The following is a 19,127-nucleotide window of genomic DNA, read 5'->3' on the forward strand; positions in this document are numbered from 1 at the left end:
TTAGTACATTTCTGGCTTTTATTTAAAATCTAGTCACCACGAACAGAATTGCAAGAATACACGTGTACTTACGATACTTTACAGCACATACAGGAAATAAAGGTAGGTGAAAAACATGATTAACAAAAAGTAATCAACAAATGAGGATGGGTAAACCAACATCCCTGATTGTAGTGTACATAAATTACAGTATGTGAACATGAAACAAGTAAAAAAGAACAGAAAAGAAAAGAAAGAAAAAAGAAAAGAACTATCACAGCTCTACTGTTATCCATCAAGAATGAAGCACTATTCATTCATGCTAAATGCTCTACATTTCTTTTCAGCATTCATACTGACAGTCCACAAAACTACACAGACTTGCTATTGGTATAAAAGAAGGCTTTTATTAGCCACACAACACATCAGAAAGAGCTACACTCATTAAGACCTACCATTCGGTTAGCTGTAGTAGTGGAAGAGAAGAATTATGAACAGTGATTACCAATGTACATGAGCGCCAACTTAGGAAAAGGGGGGTGGGCATTGGGTCACACTCTCCCACCAAAACTAAGGAAGAGGGCCACAGTGCAAGTGCAATCCTAGTACCAAACACGAGGATATGCCATAACTGTGAAACTGCTGTTTCAAAATATATAAGCTGCACTGTCACTACAGCAACTGGAAACACTGTGCAGTTTATAATGTGTGTGCATTTAACTTGCCGGTTGCCAGATTGACAATTTCAGGTCAAATAGGGATAGCTAGGGATATCATTTCACTGGATTACTAAGGTATTTTGTACTGTATCTGTAATTTAAGATAGTATTGACTCTTTTTTACACCAGTTTTTTTTTCGTGTTGCATATCTGGCAACCTAAAGACCAAGAGAAAGACTGGTAAGTTTGCTGATAGTGCTAAAAGCTAGCATATGGTCATGATGTGACAGTTCTAAAAAAGCTCCAGTCTTAAACCTCACAAGTGAGTACAAATGTTCATGGGTAATAAGTGCTAATGGAGGATTTGTTGGATGCTGTATCTAAAGCTGGAGTTACAGTACACAACTTTTAGCCAGATTTACAGTTGTAGAGATTCTGGGTTAATTGGCTCTAGTCTGTAGACCCTAGTGCAGTCGGAGCTGACAGTTGAAGTGAAAGTCGTGTAGTGTATGATGGGCTGAGACTAGATTTTTAGCTTTAAAACCGCATCCAACTTTAGTCTGAGAAAATTAAACGGTTGATATAGGGCGTGTTGGTGTGTGGGGGTTGGGTTGGTCGGAAAATGCAAAAAATAAGCTTTGCACAGCTTGAAACAAGCAAAAGGCATGTACTAATTTTTTTCATTAAACATGGGTTTTACTTGCCATTTGGTGTATTGACATCTTAATAGTGCAGCACTTTTGTGCTTCTCAGCAGAGGAAACTGACCTTCGTGTTTACGCTGTGAAGGTGTGTGAGCAGGTCATTTATGAGCTGGGGTGTACCTGCGTTGCCAAGATGGGGAAGAACTTGTTGTCAGGGTTTTAATCAGTCAGTGGCGCAGCAGTATGTTTTCTGTTGCCGAGATAGCAAATATGCCAGAAATTTACCTGAGCACACCTTAGTTCCAGACCACCACACCTATAAGCGTAGTCATATTCGTAGGCGTCGTCAGCAGAGGGCATGAAATTAGACTTTTCGTGGGGTTTAAGACAGCAATAAGCATCTCAATGCACCTTGCACAGTGTGTAAGATTTTCATATACGCATGCAGCTACTTCTGTCACCTTCACTACTTTCTCTCTGTATGATCTGTTCATAATATTACAATAGACAATAACAGTGCAGAGCAATCATGCCCTTCCCCATCCCCTAATATTTAATCTAAGTTGGCGCCCATGCCATCGTATGCAGCATGATTTTTTGTCAAAATGTGCATATTTACCATACGTTCTAGTTAACAGTAAACAGATAGGCTACTATAAAGAGTACAGCATGTAGGATTTGTTTATGTTCTTCCCCTCAAAGGCTTCGAACTTTCATCCAATTTGCATTGGGTAGCTACACGCCCAAATGCTAATCCCACCAAAACACTGACTAAAGCAAAAAGCTTTGCTAAATTTGATTGTGTGTTTTTAATTAGCAGCAGTAATCAGTACCTGATGTAAAAGCTCTATGAAATGCACAGTACGAGCCATGAGGTTTCATTTTCTTTTATCAACACACACAGTTCTCTTTTCTTATATACCACTTCCCATACTGTCAGCCCATTAATTTTCACCCACACCTCATATCTAAACAGGGCGCAGAAGTTCCATGCTCAAACCTTTTCTTTTTTATCTTTATTATTATTGTTATTATTATTTTTGTACATTATGCCTTAGCAACTGGACCGCACTTCCCATGATCTTTCACTGCGATGTAAAGCTATTAGGGTAAGGCTATGGGTCTTTCAGTGTGTATCTGCGCAGCCACGCATCTCATACATCTCCATCCTCAATCCGGGCGACCTGTCTCTCCAGCACATCGATCCTGTGACCCTGAGCTAACACCAGGGCTCGCAGGGCGCGGATTTCAGTCAGGATGTCAGAGAGCTGGTCGTCCTGGCGGTAGAGAGAGAGAAAAAAAGAGAAGTAGGAGACAGTATGAGAGATATCATTTACCACAAAGAACATCTACAGAAGAGTCTTAGCACAGTTCTCACGGTTCAGTGAGAAAGTTACCACAGCTTAACCTTCTGAAAAGTAAAGCAAGATCTTTTTCACTGATGCTAATAGGCTAACAAATGAATAAAGCTAATATTCTGTATAATATATACTATTAGCACTGTGTAAACCATAGATTCTGAAATAGGGGTCAAAATGAATACGCAAGTCTTGATTATCCTCTATGCAGAAGCATTGCCAATGGAAAAAGAAAAAGTTTTTCATGCTCTCAGCTTTGTGGGAACAGTTTGGGGATGTTTTTATTCTAACATGACTGTGCACCAGTGCACATAGCAAGGTCCATAAATACATGGATGAGCGAGTTTGGTGTGGAAGAACTACACTGTCCAGCACAGAGTCCTGACCTCAAACAGATAGAACACCTTTGAGATGATTTAAAGCGAAGATTGTTAGCCAGGCCTTTATATTCAACATTATGGTCAAATATTCCCATAAACACACTTCTAATCCTTGTGAGGTAAAGCTGTTTTAGCTGCAAATGGTGAGTTGACATAATATTAACACATATGGATTAAGAATGGGATGTCAAAGAAGTTCCTATTCGTTTGAAGGCAGATGACCAAAAACTTTACATTTTATATACATAGCAATATTGTAGTTGTTTCATCCAACATCAGTACTTGACCTAATAGAAGACAGAAGAAAAGCTGGATGAGCAAATTTCCACAAATGCTTGGAGTATGGTGCCAAACTTTTAAATAATTTTATTTCTAATTTTTCCCTTTTTCTCCCCAATTTACACGTCCAATTACCCAACCCACTCACTAGGACTCCCCCTATCACTAGCAATGCCCCAACACACCAGGAGGGTGAAGACTAACACATGCTTCCTCCGATACATGTGAAGTCAGCCATCGCTTTTTTTCGAGCTGCTGCTGATGCAGCATTGCCAAGCAGCCAGCGCGCTCGGAGGAAAGCGCAGCTCCGGTACATCAGCTCACAGATGCCCTGTGCTGCGGACATCACCGTAGGAGTGATGTGGGGAGAGAGCGCCATCTACCCACCAAGCAGGGCCAATTGAGCTCCCTCTTCCTACATAGATTAGTCATGGTTCAAAGCCAAGGATAACGATGAGGAAGGCTGCATTTCCCAGCCACTACACCACTACAGGTAGTTCAGTTCTGAAGGATCTATTGAATGCAGCCAAGAAATGTAGCCTTCATTTCTAAGAAACCCAAAGTCCACTGGTTTATCCTTAAATACATCCAGATAAGCAGTGATATGACTGTAAAGAATTATAGTATGTTCTGGCCAATTTGAAAGAAGACAAGGAGCTGGTAGGTACCTGTAGTACTTGCAAATTCTCTCCCACCCCAGATGCAGCCTGAACTTGAACACAATGCTGTTGTGCTGTTACCTCTTTCCTCGATCTCTCCATCCCTCCTTCAGTCTCCCTTCCGGCCTGCGGCTGCTCCACAGCTTCACTCTCTGGCTCTCTGGTCACAGTGTTAGCGGTTCCAGCAGTAGCAGAGGCAGCAGTAGAGGCAGTAGTTGAGTCGGTCTGAGGTAGGAGTTTGGGTCTACCGCGCAGCGTGCTGCATTTAGAGGGTGGAGCGGTGTAGCCACCACTCAGAGAGACTAAGAGCGGAGGAGCGTCCTGCCCTGCTATCCAGTCTTCAGCCAGAAGGGAGGGCTCTAATCCTGCTGTGTCTGGATACAAATCCCCCTGGAACAGGTCTGACTGGAGGGTGAGTACAGAATACGATAATTACACTTGTTGCTACATTTACATCACTTTCTTTAAAGTAACATAGTAACTAAACTGCCCGTCAATAGTTTGGGGCCACCTAGTTTTTTGAATTAACATTAATAACCACACAAAAAGGTGTATAGGAAATCAAATATTTTGAAAATAATGGCATAGCCAAAACATTTTATCATCTTTTTGCGATTTCAGAAAATAGAAATTAAGTAGAAAGTCGACTACTTTTACTTTACATTCTGACACAATTATTTGAACTTCCTTCTCCTTACATTTTAAAAATAGCCTCCTTACTCCTCTTTGATTTTAGCTTGTTTTTATTTTGGCTTTTCTTCATTCAAAAATAAAACCCTATACAGACAAATCTCTCCATCCAAAAAGAGTAAATCTAATTGTGGTTGGAGAAAAAGTATAAACATTTATTATTCCGACACCCTATTGGTTCATATGTAGTCCATCACACCTGCACATGTCACGCCACACTCCAGCAAGAACATAGCAGACACATGTAGCCTAGTATGAAGATGATCTGTGGCTCAAGAGCCTCAAGAGTACTTGAGTTTTTGAAATGTCTCATCTAAGCTTCTTTAATATATCTGTATTGTACTAAAATACATAGATTCAAACAAGTAGCCTAGTGCCTCCCAATTTTTCAGCATTAAATAAACATTTTAATATAACATTATAGTCATGGGGGGGGGGGTGTTATCCACTATTGGTATCTGTGGCCTAAGCTTTTGTCCTTAATGACATTTTTCCCCATTACATTACATTTACATTTTAAGTAGTGCTGAAACCGGTACTTTTACATTTTTACTTGAGAAAAAGCTGTTTAAAAACAAAAATCACACATTTTGATATATTTTTTTCTTTATTGTTATGAAGACACTTGCTAAACATGCCTACATGTCTCTAAACTGTACAAGTTACAAACTGTATTTACAAGAAGTATGCTAACCTTTAATATAAACATTTTGCCTCTGCCTCTGCCTTTTTTAGTTAACTCACCTTAGTTTAGGCAAAAGCTCACCTTACTACTAACTCACATTTATGGTTCCACTTATTAGCCAAAAATACAGTCAATTTAACAACATATAAAAGTACTGCAGCTGAAATATGCCTAATTTTAATCTGTATCCCTTCCTCTCAATTTGTTTACTTTTAATAATGTTAAATATGATAAAATGTTGTCCAAACTAAGGCAGAAAGCTAAAAATGTGTGCTATAAGGACATTTGAGTTAGAGATAATCAAAAAATGCTTTGTAATAAGTTACTGTTACTTTTTTGAGTTTGCTTTACTTAAATTTGTGTGTTCAAAAAAACTTTGTTCCATACTTGATTAAAAAAGTGAAACATTTAAAGGTCACCTTCCGTCGTTTTTTCTTTCATTTTAAAATGTCTAGTTGTGGTCTCTAGTATGAATGAATGACATGTGAGCCGTTTTTGTAAAAAAAAAGTGCTCAGGTGTCTCTGTATAGCTCTTTTTTAATGGACTGTTTTAGGGGTGTGTCCAAAATGACCGGATTCCAGCTTTGCTCATGAATATTCATACATGCAAACAGCATGCAAATATCTCTCCTCTGATTGGCTAGGAGCACTGCGACGCCCCTCCACCGCTCTGCCGCTCACTGCCTCCCACCTCCTAACTGATGAGCGGTGATGTTGCGTCGCTTCAGCTCCGCCTCTGGGAGTTTCTCGAGCCAAGGTGGGCTGGTCTGTGAGTTTCTGCCTACGTAGGCAGAAAGATAATTCAAAATTCACCCGTTTTTCGGAGGGGGGGAGGGGGGATTTCTTTGCTTAGCTCCTGCAGACAATGGGGGCTGCAAAACAGTTTAATGTGCAGGTGTACACATTCAACTCGGAGAGACCTACTGTATTCCACAAAAAACAAGAAAAATCGGATTTTCGCGGAAGGTGAGCTTTAAATTTAAATTGTGAAGGAAGGCATGCTATCTCTAAACATTTGGTTATCTTAGAGTTTGACACAATTACCCAAAAAACATTGTCAAAATATTCCTTGTTTATACATATGCAAATGTGAAAGATTGTCCAAAAAACTCAGCTTACCTTTCTTGGCACAGTCATAGAGATCGGTTCAACCTTCCTCTCATGCAGCTTATAGAATCTAGTAGAAAGGAGGAACATTGGTATCACTACATTAATTTACTGGTTCATACACATCTTCCTTTGTTTTTTGTGTTTATTTAAATAATTTTGTGAAAAGAGATATTGTTATACTTTTGAAATAGGATTTGTAGCAAAAGAAAATGTAAATCTGTTCTATTGGTCTATTCATCAAGAAGCAACATAGAGAGACCATGTGATGTTTCAAAACGAAAGTGTGAAGTTTTGATATGACAAAGACTATATATAACTCATTTACCGGGCAATCTCACACTTGTTTACATCCACTCCTCTCTTGCTGAGAAAGCCAGCCCCTCTCTGAGGCTCCTTACTGCTGTGGAGACTGAGGAAGTGGACGTAGGGCGATTCGTCAGTTACCTCAAAATAGCGAATGGTGCAGTCCCCCTAGTGAAACAGACAGAATGTGAATTGCAATAAATGCCAGTCAGTGTTTTGTTTGACTACGTTTTGGATTGATGACCGACATTAAATATGCATTGTACATTGTACGTCTTCTTAGGTTATTCATTTACACATCAGATTAAAATAAATTGTGTTGTGTGTACACGCTTGTAACAATACACTGCTGATCAGTCAGTAAGTGAAACCTTACAGCCTGGTGTAGGTTAAAAGTGATAGTGTATGTCTGGATAGTTTTACCTTTCCACATAAGTAGACCATGTTCGTGTCTGGGTCGTAGAAAGGAAGTAGAACTCCATTGCTGGTGTCCATTTCCTGAACAGCCATTGGCTCAGAGAGATCTCTCTAATGATTAAATTAATGACGTACAACAACCACACGCACACAAACACAGAGACAAAAGATAAGACAATGAAAGTATGTTAACCGCTACAGATATACCCTGATGACTACTGTAAACAGTTTCTCTTTAAGGGGATTTTTTTTTTTTTTTTTTCTTACCGCATCCCAGAGGGCCAGCTGTCTTTCACTCATGCGACTAAAGCCAGTAGTCAGGATCTTCCCATCTGCCAGAAAGACAGCCCTCATTGGCCTGGTGCCCTCATGGGCCTTTTCTCGTACCTAGACATGATGGGTAATACCAACAATACTCGTGTCATTGTATAGCTACGCTAAACACATTGCATTACGTTATATCACACAATCGCATATAACATAGACAACTTTGCCTTTTTAAACATATTAATATCATATATTACTATCCATATTTAAATCACATGAACATACAACATAAGTGGTCATGAAAAAAAAAACATACAATTAAGAAATATTTAGGACCCTTCCTTTGTTCTCATAGCTGGTATTTAGTTTTTTAGCTGAAGTAACCTAAATTAGACAGTACATATTACCATCTACCAGTCTCTGATATCGATTGAGAGAACGTTTTTTTCCACTCCTCCATGCACAATTATTTCAGCTGTGTGATATTTCATCTTCATCTTGTTTGTATGGATGGTCTCAAAGTTTCCTCATGGTGTCATAAAAAATAATATTATGAGGAATAAGTTAGAACCCCCCCCCCAATGCCCTGATACCTAGCATTTTCTTTTTTTTAATAAATTAACCTCAATTAGACAGTCCCTATAACCCAACGCCAGTCTCTAACATAGACTGGAAAGACGTTTCAACAGATTCAAATTATGCCAAAAAGTTAAAATCTGCAAAAAATATATGATACTATTTTTTACTTAGCCTTAACCTTCAAAGTTGTAATTATGTTACATGTATATATACACATCATGCAGTCTTTTTAAAAATATAAAAGACAGTATTTGTTTTACCTGAGGAGGTGAGTTTTTCAGAGATTTTTGTTCTGTGCAAATGAACCATGTCGTTGATTTTTACGGACTGTCAAAAAGTCATTGTGTAGCAAAGCTTATAGTTTATACAACATTTATTACCAGATTACCGTTTATTAGCTATGATAAGTAAACAAAACTGTAGTTTTTAACCAAAAAAATGTGGACTGGATGTTAATCTACACAGATTTCTCTCCTGAAAACTGTTAATTTGGGTGAGTAAGGTCCGTTTACTTACTGCAAGCTTATATTTCCAGATTTCCACTAAGGCTGGGTGCATTTGCATTAGCATTAGCGGCTAGTGCTACACTGAGGACAGTTCGTCTCATGTAGCTTATTTTAACATGGTAAACACGCAGGCTACAGTCTGATAATACTCACTTCTGAATGGCGAAAGAGCTAGCACTTAGTGGCTAATGCTGCTCTAGCAGTGCTAGTTGGGCTTAGCAGCAGATTACAGGCCGTTAATACTCACTTCTAAACAGTGAAAGAGTTAGACTTAGCTCGGTTATCGGCGAATGCTGCTTCTGCAGTGCTACCTGGGGTTAGCAGCAGGCTACAGGCCGATAATGCACAACTCTGACCGTTGAAGGAGCTAGCGCTTAGCGCTGTTAACAGCTAATGCTAATGCTGTTGGAGAACAAAACAGAAACTTCTCTATAACACTGCACTTCAGTGGAGTGGCTTTACTGCTCCTTACAATCTGACTGGTAAAATTTATACATAAGGCGCAGCAGATTACAAGGGGCACTGATGATTTTCAGGAGAATTAAAGGATTTAAAATCAGTCCTATAGTACAAAAAATACGGTAGTACAATAAGGGAGTTACACGATTTATCATCATCATGTTTTTAGAGGTGGCAGCAGTGTGATTCAAGTAGCCATTACCATTTCAGTAATTTATCCTGAGATTCCTTATCCTGTGTGAACCGGTCATTAATTTTTACTACAGACGTCCTGTAGTAGAGTTACAGTACTTCAACCTCCACAGGTAAAACTACCCCGTCCAAATACAGCTGAAGTGTTAGAGTTAGGCTACAGGTCACCATCTAACAAGCATTATTAGACTCGTCAATATCACTGGCTGCTGACCTTAAGGACAGTTCCACGTCGAGGGTCAATGACACGCAGAGCTTTGTCTTTGCAGGTGGTGCAGATCACACTACCCTCTCTGTTCCAGCTCACACTGTAGATCAGGTCTGGGTGGGCATCACCCAGCTGGTACACCAGCTCCCCCGTGCCAACATCCCACACACACAGGAGGTTATCACAACCTGCAGCAAACACATATGGATCAGAAACAAGCTCTCAGATGACAAAGCTCAAACCACAGTCTCTTCAATTTTTGCATGCTTATACAAATTAGATTCAGCAGTATGCCTACTGTTCTGTTTAACTTTGATTTTATGCAAATATAAAACTATGATTTTAGCAGATTAAATCAATGAATGCAGTGCATCATTCAGTTCTAGCAACTGCAATTGTAGAGTCTCTTTCTTTTAGATAAGGAAAAGAAAAAAAATGGTTGATGGGATTAGTGGGTGGGTGATCAAGATTACTGAAAGGCTATTCAAATGGATTTATAAACTACAGTTTCAGTCTAGCAAAAAGATTTAGTGCATGAACAATCCAAAGACTGGGGTGAGCCAGAGAGACTTAATCCAAATAATCCAACTTTAGCGTCTGGAGCAGACACCATGTAAACACACACACACACACACACACACACACACACACACACACACACACACACACACACACACACACACACACACACACACGCACGCACACACAAACAAGGAGCTTACCTGCGGTCAGCAGGATGTTCAGAGCAGTAGGGTGCCAGGCTACAATTCCCACCCTTTTACTGTGGCCTTCTAAAGTTACTACAGCCTCAGTCATCGGTGCTGTGAGGCCGCCATCAGGAATCTGCCATATCTACCAACAGCACAACAGTTATTTACAAAATAACAACAAAATTTACAACACTCCATACACCCCACTTATATATTTTATCCTAAAGTATCACCTTAAAAGTTGTTGTTGAAGGGATTACTTATTAACCACTTAACTTAGCAGATTAATAAACAAAATGCTGTGTCGAGGGAATTGAGAGTGAAGTCCTGATTAGTCAAGCATAGTACATTTAAAATTTAACCTGCACCTCCAACTTAGGCCCCAGAAAGAAATCCTAAGAAACAGAGAGAATTCTCTCATCACTAATTAACATGACATATTTTAGGATCAGAGAGCAGCCATGATGTTCATCTCTTTCTCATCCAATATCCTTTTTTAAATTACTCTAAATGAAGTTTCAGTTCTTCTTCAACATTACTCAATCCACTTTAGTAGATGGTTTCAGATTGCGTTTTCTGTTTTACCTTTTGGCCTTCTACCTTCTTATTTATTTTATTTATTTCATCCATTTTTTTTAAATATTTTCTGTTTTACCTTTTGGCCTTCTACCTTTTTATTTAGTTATTTTATTTATTTCATATTCTGTTTTACCTTTTTATTGTATCTCTACTATTTACTTTCTTTATATCCTTAATGTTATTTTTAGCTAATTATTTTTTATTTGTTTCTTATTTTTTATTAATTGAATTTTTTATCTTTTTTTGCCTGTCCACTTATCCTTTTATTCTGAATTGTTTCATTTCTTCTTAATTACATTAATTGTTTAGTTTTCGAATGACTTTGCCATTCATTTTTTATAGTCTGTTTTTTTTTTTTAAGTTTTTCATATTAGCTTAACCTGTTTAAATTCTTTATTTTAATGTTACATTTATTTTTTTAGTCCCTTTAAGTTGTAAATGCTTGACTGCATTGGAAATGTGAGTTACCCTCAATGTTTTCTCCGGTGAAAATAAAGGTTGTTTGTTTGACTGATTGATTGATTGATTGATTGATTGACATGTTATAGCAGTATAAATGCATCCATATTAGTTGTATACTGACCTTTACTGTACAGTCTTCTGAGGCACTAGCTATAATATTATCATCATGTGGACACCACTGAATGTCCAGCACAGGAGCCGCATGACCACACACAGATGGAGTGGACTGGTCCACCCTACCACTCTAGAAGAAACAAACACAATATTATATGTAATAAATCAAAAAGAAAAAAACTTTGATCAGAAAAAGTGCAGTAAAAATGTCAGAAATGACTAACCTTGGCGAGTGGTAATACAAGAAAGGCTCCACCCCCACCAGCCTCAACGATAACGGCAATGAACTTGGGATTGGCTGCGCAGAGTGGCCCCTCCCATGTCACGCGTGTTACTCTGACATCATCAAGGCAATGCTCTGCCTTCCACGCCTGAGCGAATACGTGCCGGAACTTACTCTGCCTCACCACGCCCCTCCGAAAGGACATGACTGCAGAAACAGAAACACAGCAAATTTTAGACATTGCTTAGAATACACAGAAAACACTGCTTACACACTGTGAAAGCTAGCTGAGGCCTACTATCTTTATGCAAATATTTTTTTTTAATTGGTTCCTATTTTTAAGTTCCTGTTTTTAAGTTTGGATCTAATATAGCACACTTAGGTATACAGTTAGGTCCTTAATAATCTTGACATTATTTTGCATTTAACCACACTGGATTTAAAATGAAACAAATGAGATGCAACTGAAGTATGATATGACATAGTTTTTCCAATTTGTTCCCAATTTAGCTGGCCAACTGTCCCTTCTATATCACTCAGCACAGATGATGCCACAACACAAGGAAGCTGAAGACTAGCACATGCCTCCCCCGACACATGTGAAATCAACCACCACCTCTTTTCGAACTGCTGCAGTATTGCCTAGTAGCATCATAGCCCGCTCGTAGGAAAGCACAGCGTCACTGTTCCAATACACCAGCTCATAGACGACTTGTGCTGATCGACATCACCCTAGGAGTGATGAGGGAAAAGAGCGCCATCTATTCACCCAGAGAGAGCAAGGCCAATTGTGCTCTCAGGGCTCAGGCAGCTGATGGCAAGCTGCATGATAAGGATTCAAACCAGCAATCTCCCGATCATAGTGCAAGCGCTTTAGACCGCTGGACCACTCAGAGCCCAGGCAAATGAACTTTATCATAAATAAAATGTTTATTTTATGAACATTTTATGATTTTATAAGAATCCCTGAAATTAAAAGGTTTTGTAAATAAACCGAAATGCTTGTAGGATATTATTATACTAAATGCTTCACAGGATATTTTTGTTCAATCCCTTGATTTAAACCCGAACGTCTACACTTCAACTGCATTTTATTTGTTTTATTTTAAATCCAGAGTGGTGGCATGCAGAGCCCAAATCACTAAGATATTTATAGTCCTAACTGTAATTTATCTGCATGACAGACACTGTTATCCAGAGTGACTTACAGGTTAATCATGTTAGAGAGGTAAGTGAATGAAGCACAGAGGTCACACACAATTCACAAGAACATACCATTCATTATTACATTGGACAATGGTACGTATGTGCCCACAATAAATTATATGTCACCAACTTAATTTTAGCATTGTTCCTGTTGTGTCCGTGCTGAACTGAGTGGCACGACTCTAAAGACCAAACGTGAGGAAATGCTAATGTTAGCTGTGTGTGTCTTCACACAAGAGCTTCCCCACTAGCTCGAAATGAACTAATAAAAGAGAGAAACCGCACATACACTGAGCTAGGAGACTGCACATATTATGTATTATCTTCCTGTGACTGGTTTGAGTTAGCAAGCAGTTTCCTCAGCTAAAAAAAGAAGTTCATGCAAATTATCCACTGCCCTGACCATTAAATTAGCTAGCTAGCCCTATACTGTGTAAGACTAAAACACACTGTGCCATGCTATACTGTAGAGAGCATGTGGTTATCTGTCATAAATATCCATATTTTTGTATTTCATCATATCTTTCTTGGTAGACGAGTTAGCTAGTACGCTAATCTCTAAATGATCTCCTCAGCTGAATGCATCATAACACATAAATGATTTTAAACCACTTAAATGTCTGCTATATGTAGACTTATGGAAAACTAATAGGATGTGGTATAATTCTTGGCCGATATCAGATATTACACATTTAAGACTTACAGTATTAGACACCTTGGTATACATTTACAAACAAATATAACATGTATATACTTTCCATTTTAGCTTTCCACCAACTGTATTCAAACAATAAAATGAAAGGCACCTCTTGAGAATTATTTTCACACTTTTTGGTTCACATTTATTTAGCTAACCGGTTCTTAAATAGACTAGTCACATTTTAAACTCTCTTTTTTATATTAACTGGTTAAATTAAATAACTGATCTATTAAAAATTCCAAAAAATTCTACTAAATCGAAATAAACATGAGTACTGTTAAAAATATTGCAAATATATGGTTCCAGATTTGCTCTCAGTTAATAAAGCATTGAATAGCTAAACCAGGTGTAGAAAGATAACTACAAATCTGTTCTATATTAAGAAGGCATGTACATATAGTCACTAGGGGTGGTCAATATGGCCCCAAAATAACACAATACTTAAGGGCATTTTTGTGAAAACAACTGTAGGAAATATGCCAAAACATATTTTGAAAAATATATATTTTAAGCATATCCTACTGCAACAAAAAAAAAAAAATTCGTATAAATACAACAGTTTTAAACATTAAGTTTTAACAAAAAAAATCTGTAAACTTTTGTCTATTTTGTAAACAATGGTAATCTACCAATGAAATTGCACCATTAAACTAAAACATAGAATATTAACATAAACAATTATACAAAAATATGCCTAAGCTTCAAAGTGAATAGTAAAACATACAAAATAAACTACTGTCAACACTGAATATCACTATTATCACAATATGGATTTTTAATACTATTGTGTACAGTATGATATGGCACAGTTGTTCCCAAAATAAACATAAACACACAGTGGTAAAAAAGCAGCTTTTTATTACCATAAGGGTCATTTTACCACATGCTTAAACTGTATGCATTAATCTGCAATATCTTATGGGATGTTAGGGGTCATTTACCCTAATAAACTCTTTTACTGGCAGCTCTGTGGCTTTTTTAAAGATTTCAGGAAGTATTATTCCTGTTCCAGCTGGTGCTTATTAGTGTATTTAACTACATGAGCAGAAGTAGACTGTAAAAAAAGTCTGGGGAAGTGGATAATTAAATAAAACACAGTCATAACTTTCATTTTGTACAAAAATGAAAACGACTTTTCTACTAACAATACAAATGAAGAAAGGACTAAGCTAATCCAAAAATCATTCAATAATTAATAAGCAATAAACACAACACACAGTGAGAGCCTGTGGAAGGGCAATATAAAAGTCATTGTGATGAAACTTGAGATGTCCAATCCAATGAGAAGTGCTCTCTTCCTATAGGAAGACACTGTTTGAGTGGGAAATGGCTAAATAATGGATGACTATGAAAATGACTTGTAATCTGAGTAAAAGTGAAAGCCTTTTTCTCTTGTGTGGTATAACTGAAGCTCCTATGTTAATGTATTCAGATGCTTACTATTTATGATAGTAATATATTTTAAATATGTTTTAATGTATCTATAAAATGGTATATGTATATAATTAATTTGTATTAGGGGTGTGACGAGACGAGACACGATACTGGGTTCACGAGAACGAGACAAGACGAGATTTAAAAAATACAATTTTAAAGAAAACGTCAAAAATGAAAAGTGGCTTGAACAAAATAATATAACACCAACTTAACAGACTGGTTTCTCTCACACATTGATTTTATAAGAAATAGAAATAAGAATAAAAAATAAAAATAAAACTTTTCTAGGTCTTAAATAGTGCAAACCACAACCAGTCATATTAAGACTATGGTTTGTGTTTTTTTCTCTTAAATCTCTTGTAATTTAACTATGCATAAACATACCCAGTCATATTAAGCCTATGCTTGAAGTGCAAACAGAGACATTTTTTTAAATACAGTACAGAGCTAAGGGATTAGTACAACTGCCTATGAAACAGTCACGTGTACGACTTACATACAGTATTTACATATGGTTTGTGTCTTGTTGGTCACTCTGTTACCGTTTATTGTTTCCACTGGAGCCAAAATGCAGCCAGACATACAACTTAAAAGTAGCAGAAGCATCCTCTATGCAAATGCCCAAATTTTCTGCTGAGAGCTGCTCTCACCACACTCGCTGCTATCGCTACTGTGTTGCCAGATCCCTCTTAAAAAGTCCACGCTAAACTGTTTTTTTTCCCGCGAGACAGGTTTAAGCTTGAAGAGAAATATCGTCACGTTATCTCACGAGATCTCGTCACACCCCTAATTTGTATCAAAGCTGTTGTCAGAATGTTTTACATGTATGCACCTTCACATTTTGCTTTTTGTGACGTTGTGTCTGTTATATACTGTTTAGAATATTGTGAAATAGTAATATTATTTAGGTGGAGGTTGTATGTATATGAGTCCAAATTAGTTTTTTTTTTCTTCTACACTCTCAGAAACAGACAGGGTAGTCACTTGAGTGATATCCTTAAGAGTATTTTTCAGTGGGTTTAGATAAGCTGATGTCCTTAAGTTTTGGGATTTAGGGCCCTCTCTGGTGAGGATGGGTAATTGCACCGAGCTTGCGGAAGAATCATTTTAAATGGCGGGAGTGATACGGTCTCCTTTCACAGCAGATGAATCCGATTCCAGGTTATGTTCAGTCAGAAAGAAAGAGAGTGAGAGAGAGAGTGAGAGAGAGAGAGCGCTCAGTCGGAAACTTCACTTCGACTACACACTCTGTTTTTACTATGAGTGAATGACCTACTGAGGTCCGAGTTTCCCCTTCTGAGGTCTCCATTGCCCTACCTGCCGCTGTGCATTTGTAGCCAAGAAAACAAGCCATAGTGTCGATAACTGGTGAATGTGTGCAGTTGTAGCACAGAAAGTGAGCCAAAGAGCTGATAACCGGCGAGAGTGCGCAGTTGTAGTGCAGAAAACAAGCCAAAGAGCTGATAAGTGGCGAGTGTGTGCTCGCAGTAAAACTGAGACGGATCCTCTTTCAGAGGCTGTACATGTGACGTAAGTACGTAAAGACGTGTGACGTGGCCAGTAGAACTGCCACGAAAAGCGACCAGAGACCCCAGTTTTTAGAATGAATATATCAGGCTTAGCAGGGATGGTCGTTCCAGCACACTGGTACCATTAAACACAATATTTTATCCCTTCTCCACTTCCGCTTCTGCTTTCAGTTTAGAAACAAAATAATACGAACTACCGCTTTAAGGGACATATTTGTAATATATATTGCTTTGTTGTTTGTTCCCCTACTTTTAAGGGATAGAGCAGGACCATGCTGTAGCTTTGATAGTACATTTGCACTGTTCACTTCACACTATGGTGAATAAAATGTACCTGTACTGCACCTTTTTTTCTGAAAGTGTATCCACACTGCATATTTTATCTTTTATATTTTATAATTGTATTTGTGAGTATTTAAAGCAACAGTCTGCACATTTAGGCTATTTGTGCATGTATAGACCTCTCTTGTGAAAATGTGTAATTGCAAAAAACATGTGGAAGAAACTTACAGGTTATTGTAAATAAATTTCAGAGTTTTTGAGTATACTGTTTTGCACATAATTTTATTCATTTAATCGAACAAACCTACTAGACCACTATGTAGCTAAATATAAACATATTAGAAATTGTAGGACAATGATATCATTAATTATACATTTTTTGTGCCCTCCTAGTTTAGAAATAGTACTGCTTACAATGTAAAATAAATAAATCTGAGGAGCTGCTGCTTTAAAAATTGGTCAAAAGAAACTAAAATGAACTAAAGAAAACTATCCAGTAAAAATGTGCCATGTTATATCATACACAATAAATTGTGACACATTAAAAATTGTAAATTTAAAATCATGATGTCTTAAAACCAGTCTATTATTTTCAGGTATGTATGTTTGCAGTTTACATGCATGCACTAAATATACTGCACTTTGAATTGAACCTATATGTGTTTTTATTATTATTATTATTATTATTATTATTATTATTATTAGTAGTAGTAGTAGTAGTAGTAGTAGCAGTAGTAGTAGTAGTACTTAGCAGTAGTAGCAGTAGTAGTAGTAGTAGTAGTAGTATATGTAAGTAATTGTTCCTTACAAAAATACCCTGAACTATTATAATATTACTTTAAATAGGGCCATAAATAAATAGGGCCGTAAAGCCCTAGCTACTATTCAGCCAGGATTGTAGCTAATGACATAATAGAATAGACTATTTTAACTAACCTCCTGATTGGTAGCTTAAACATCGCATTATGTTTGGCTGTCCCTCTAATTTAATCTATTATTAGGATAATAATTGAGGCATAATTGAGTCTCTCCCGGTTCACATGAATGAGGAGGGGCGGATTATCCTACAGGCGAGCGGAGCGGAGGAATTTAATTAAAAATGCAAACTGTGCTCCATTTAATATTCAGGGGTTTGTGCTTCAGTGGCAGCAGTGTCCTGCTGTCTGAATGAGCGCTGAAAGAATGAATGAATTGACAGATCTCTCTCTCTCAGATCATCTCGCCACACAACCACCCGTACATTAACAACAACATGCAGTAGATAATAAAAAACGTGCACGAAAACGGATAGAAAAGCCACAAACTGGTCAGATAGTAGGAGTACTTGTACTAACCAGTAAACACACCTCAGATAGCACACAAAAGGCGCAGCCCAGCTTCACATAGACACCGCAAACTAGCGTCCGACTGTCAGACAGAGAGAGAGAGAGAGACAGAGAGGGGGTGCGGTATAGGAGGGGCTGTTAGTATAGACAGGCAGATAATAGACAGATACTGTACCTCAGGTTAAGTTAGGGGTTTCCAAAAGCCAAGAACGACTCCCTCTGATTCGATATGTATCAGAAAAGGCGAAAAGCAAAAATAATCCAGCAGAAACAGTGAATAAACCCCACTTCTCCTTCTCCGCCCAGCCTGTCAGTGTTTTGTACAGAGGCAGGTGGAAGAGTCCAGTTCTCTCACAGAGAGGGACACGAGCTAATCCATTAGGTAACGTTACGAAAAATAATTAGCCTACTTCGGGTTTTCTCTCGTTTTTCCCCACGCAAAACAAATATCCAAATATCTGTTAAATAAAGAATAACAACGAACACGTCTATAAATGGTTAAAAGGTAAAAAAGGAACAGTTTACCGCCGAGACAGATATCCTGAGAAAATAGCCTAGAAATAAGGCAAGTGTCCTATGAAGCATCAGCCGATAGGAGATAATACACAAAGGCCACCTGGAAGAGGAATTTTACTCAGTAAAAGTCCCAGTCCTTCATCACAATCCAACCACAATCACACATTATAATTCATTAAAAAAAATGTAAGTATAGCACAATTATAGTCTAATGATTTAACGTATTCTCGGCAAAATTATAACTGTATATCTGTTAAGACCATAGGGGCATTTAGCCATTTTCTGTTACAAAATCAGAAATATCTCTGGATGTACAACAGATTTCAGCTTTATAGCCTGTGTCTAAATATGAGTAAATTTATTTGTGTTTGTAAAGTTGAAAATAATAGGGGATTACTAGCTACAGTTTTGTAGTTAACTAGCTATCTCATTAGCATCACTCATACAGCAGCGGGCTGCACCTCCCAAGCGCACAGCAGAGCAAAATTCAAAATAAAAGCCCCAAATGCGTAAAGCATCAGAAGAACGTGGTACAGAAATCCCCCCCAGTGTCCAGTCACTGAAATGTTCATGCACGTTTTTATTGCCACACTCTAACAAATTATTCTAGGTATTATTATTATCTAATGCGTGTTTCTGTATAATTATACATATTTAAAATGTTCTTTTAT

General features: G+C 37.7%; 1 protein-coding gene across 5 annotated transcripts; it reads right to left on the reverse strand.

Annotated features, from left to right (window-relative positions):
* Positions 1 to 18,788, reverse strand: coro1b (coronin, actin binding protein, 1B). 5 transcript variants are annotated; one of them, XM_022678300.2, is made up of 12 exons: positions 18,466 to 18,569; positions 17,962 to 18,022; positions 11,463 to 11,668; positions 11,246 to 11,368; positions 10,096 to 10,225; positions 9,380 to 9,561; positions 7,430 to 7,549; positions 7,169 to 7,273; positions 6,768 to 6,913; positions 6,452 to 6,509; positions 4,039 to 4,362; positions 1 to 2,558 (listed from the first exon to the last, which is right to left on the reverse strand). In XM_022678300.2, exons 3-12 carry the CDS (start codon positions 11,664 to 11,666, stop codon positions 2,436 to 2,438), a joined length of 1,515 nt encoding a protein of 504 aa, XP_022534021.1. In that variant the 5' UTR covers positions 11,667 to 11,668; positions 17,962 to 18,022; positions 18,466 to 18,569; the 3' UTR covers positions 1 to 2,435. The 5 variants fall into 5 exon arrangements, with proteins under 5 accessions (XP_022534021.1, XP_049338151.1, XP_007255119.2 ...); XM_049482194.1 differs by having other exon boundaries at positions 17,950 to 18,022; XM_007255057.4 differs by lacking the exon at positions 17,962 to 18,022 and having other exon boundaries at positions 18,116 to 18,788.
* Between the last annotated feature and the right edge of the window lie 339 nt (positions 18,789 to 19,127).

Source organism: Astyanax mexicanus, chromosome 8, assembly GCF_023375975.1.
Source record: "Astyanax mexicanus isolate ESR-SI-001 chromosome 8, AstMex3_surface, whole genome shotgun sequence".
In the NCBI taxonomy this organism is placed as follows: domain Eukaryota; kingdom Metazoa; phylum Chordata; class Actinopteri; order Characiformes; family Acestrorhamphidae; genus Astyanax; species Astyanax mexicanus.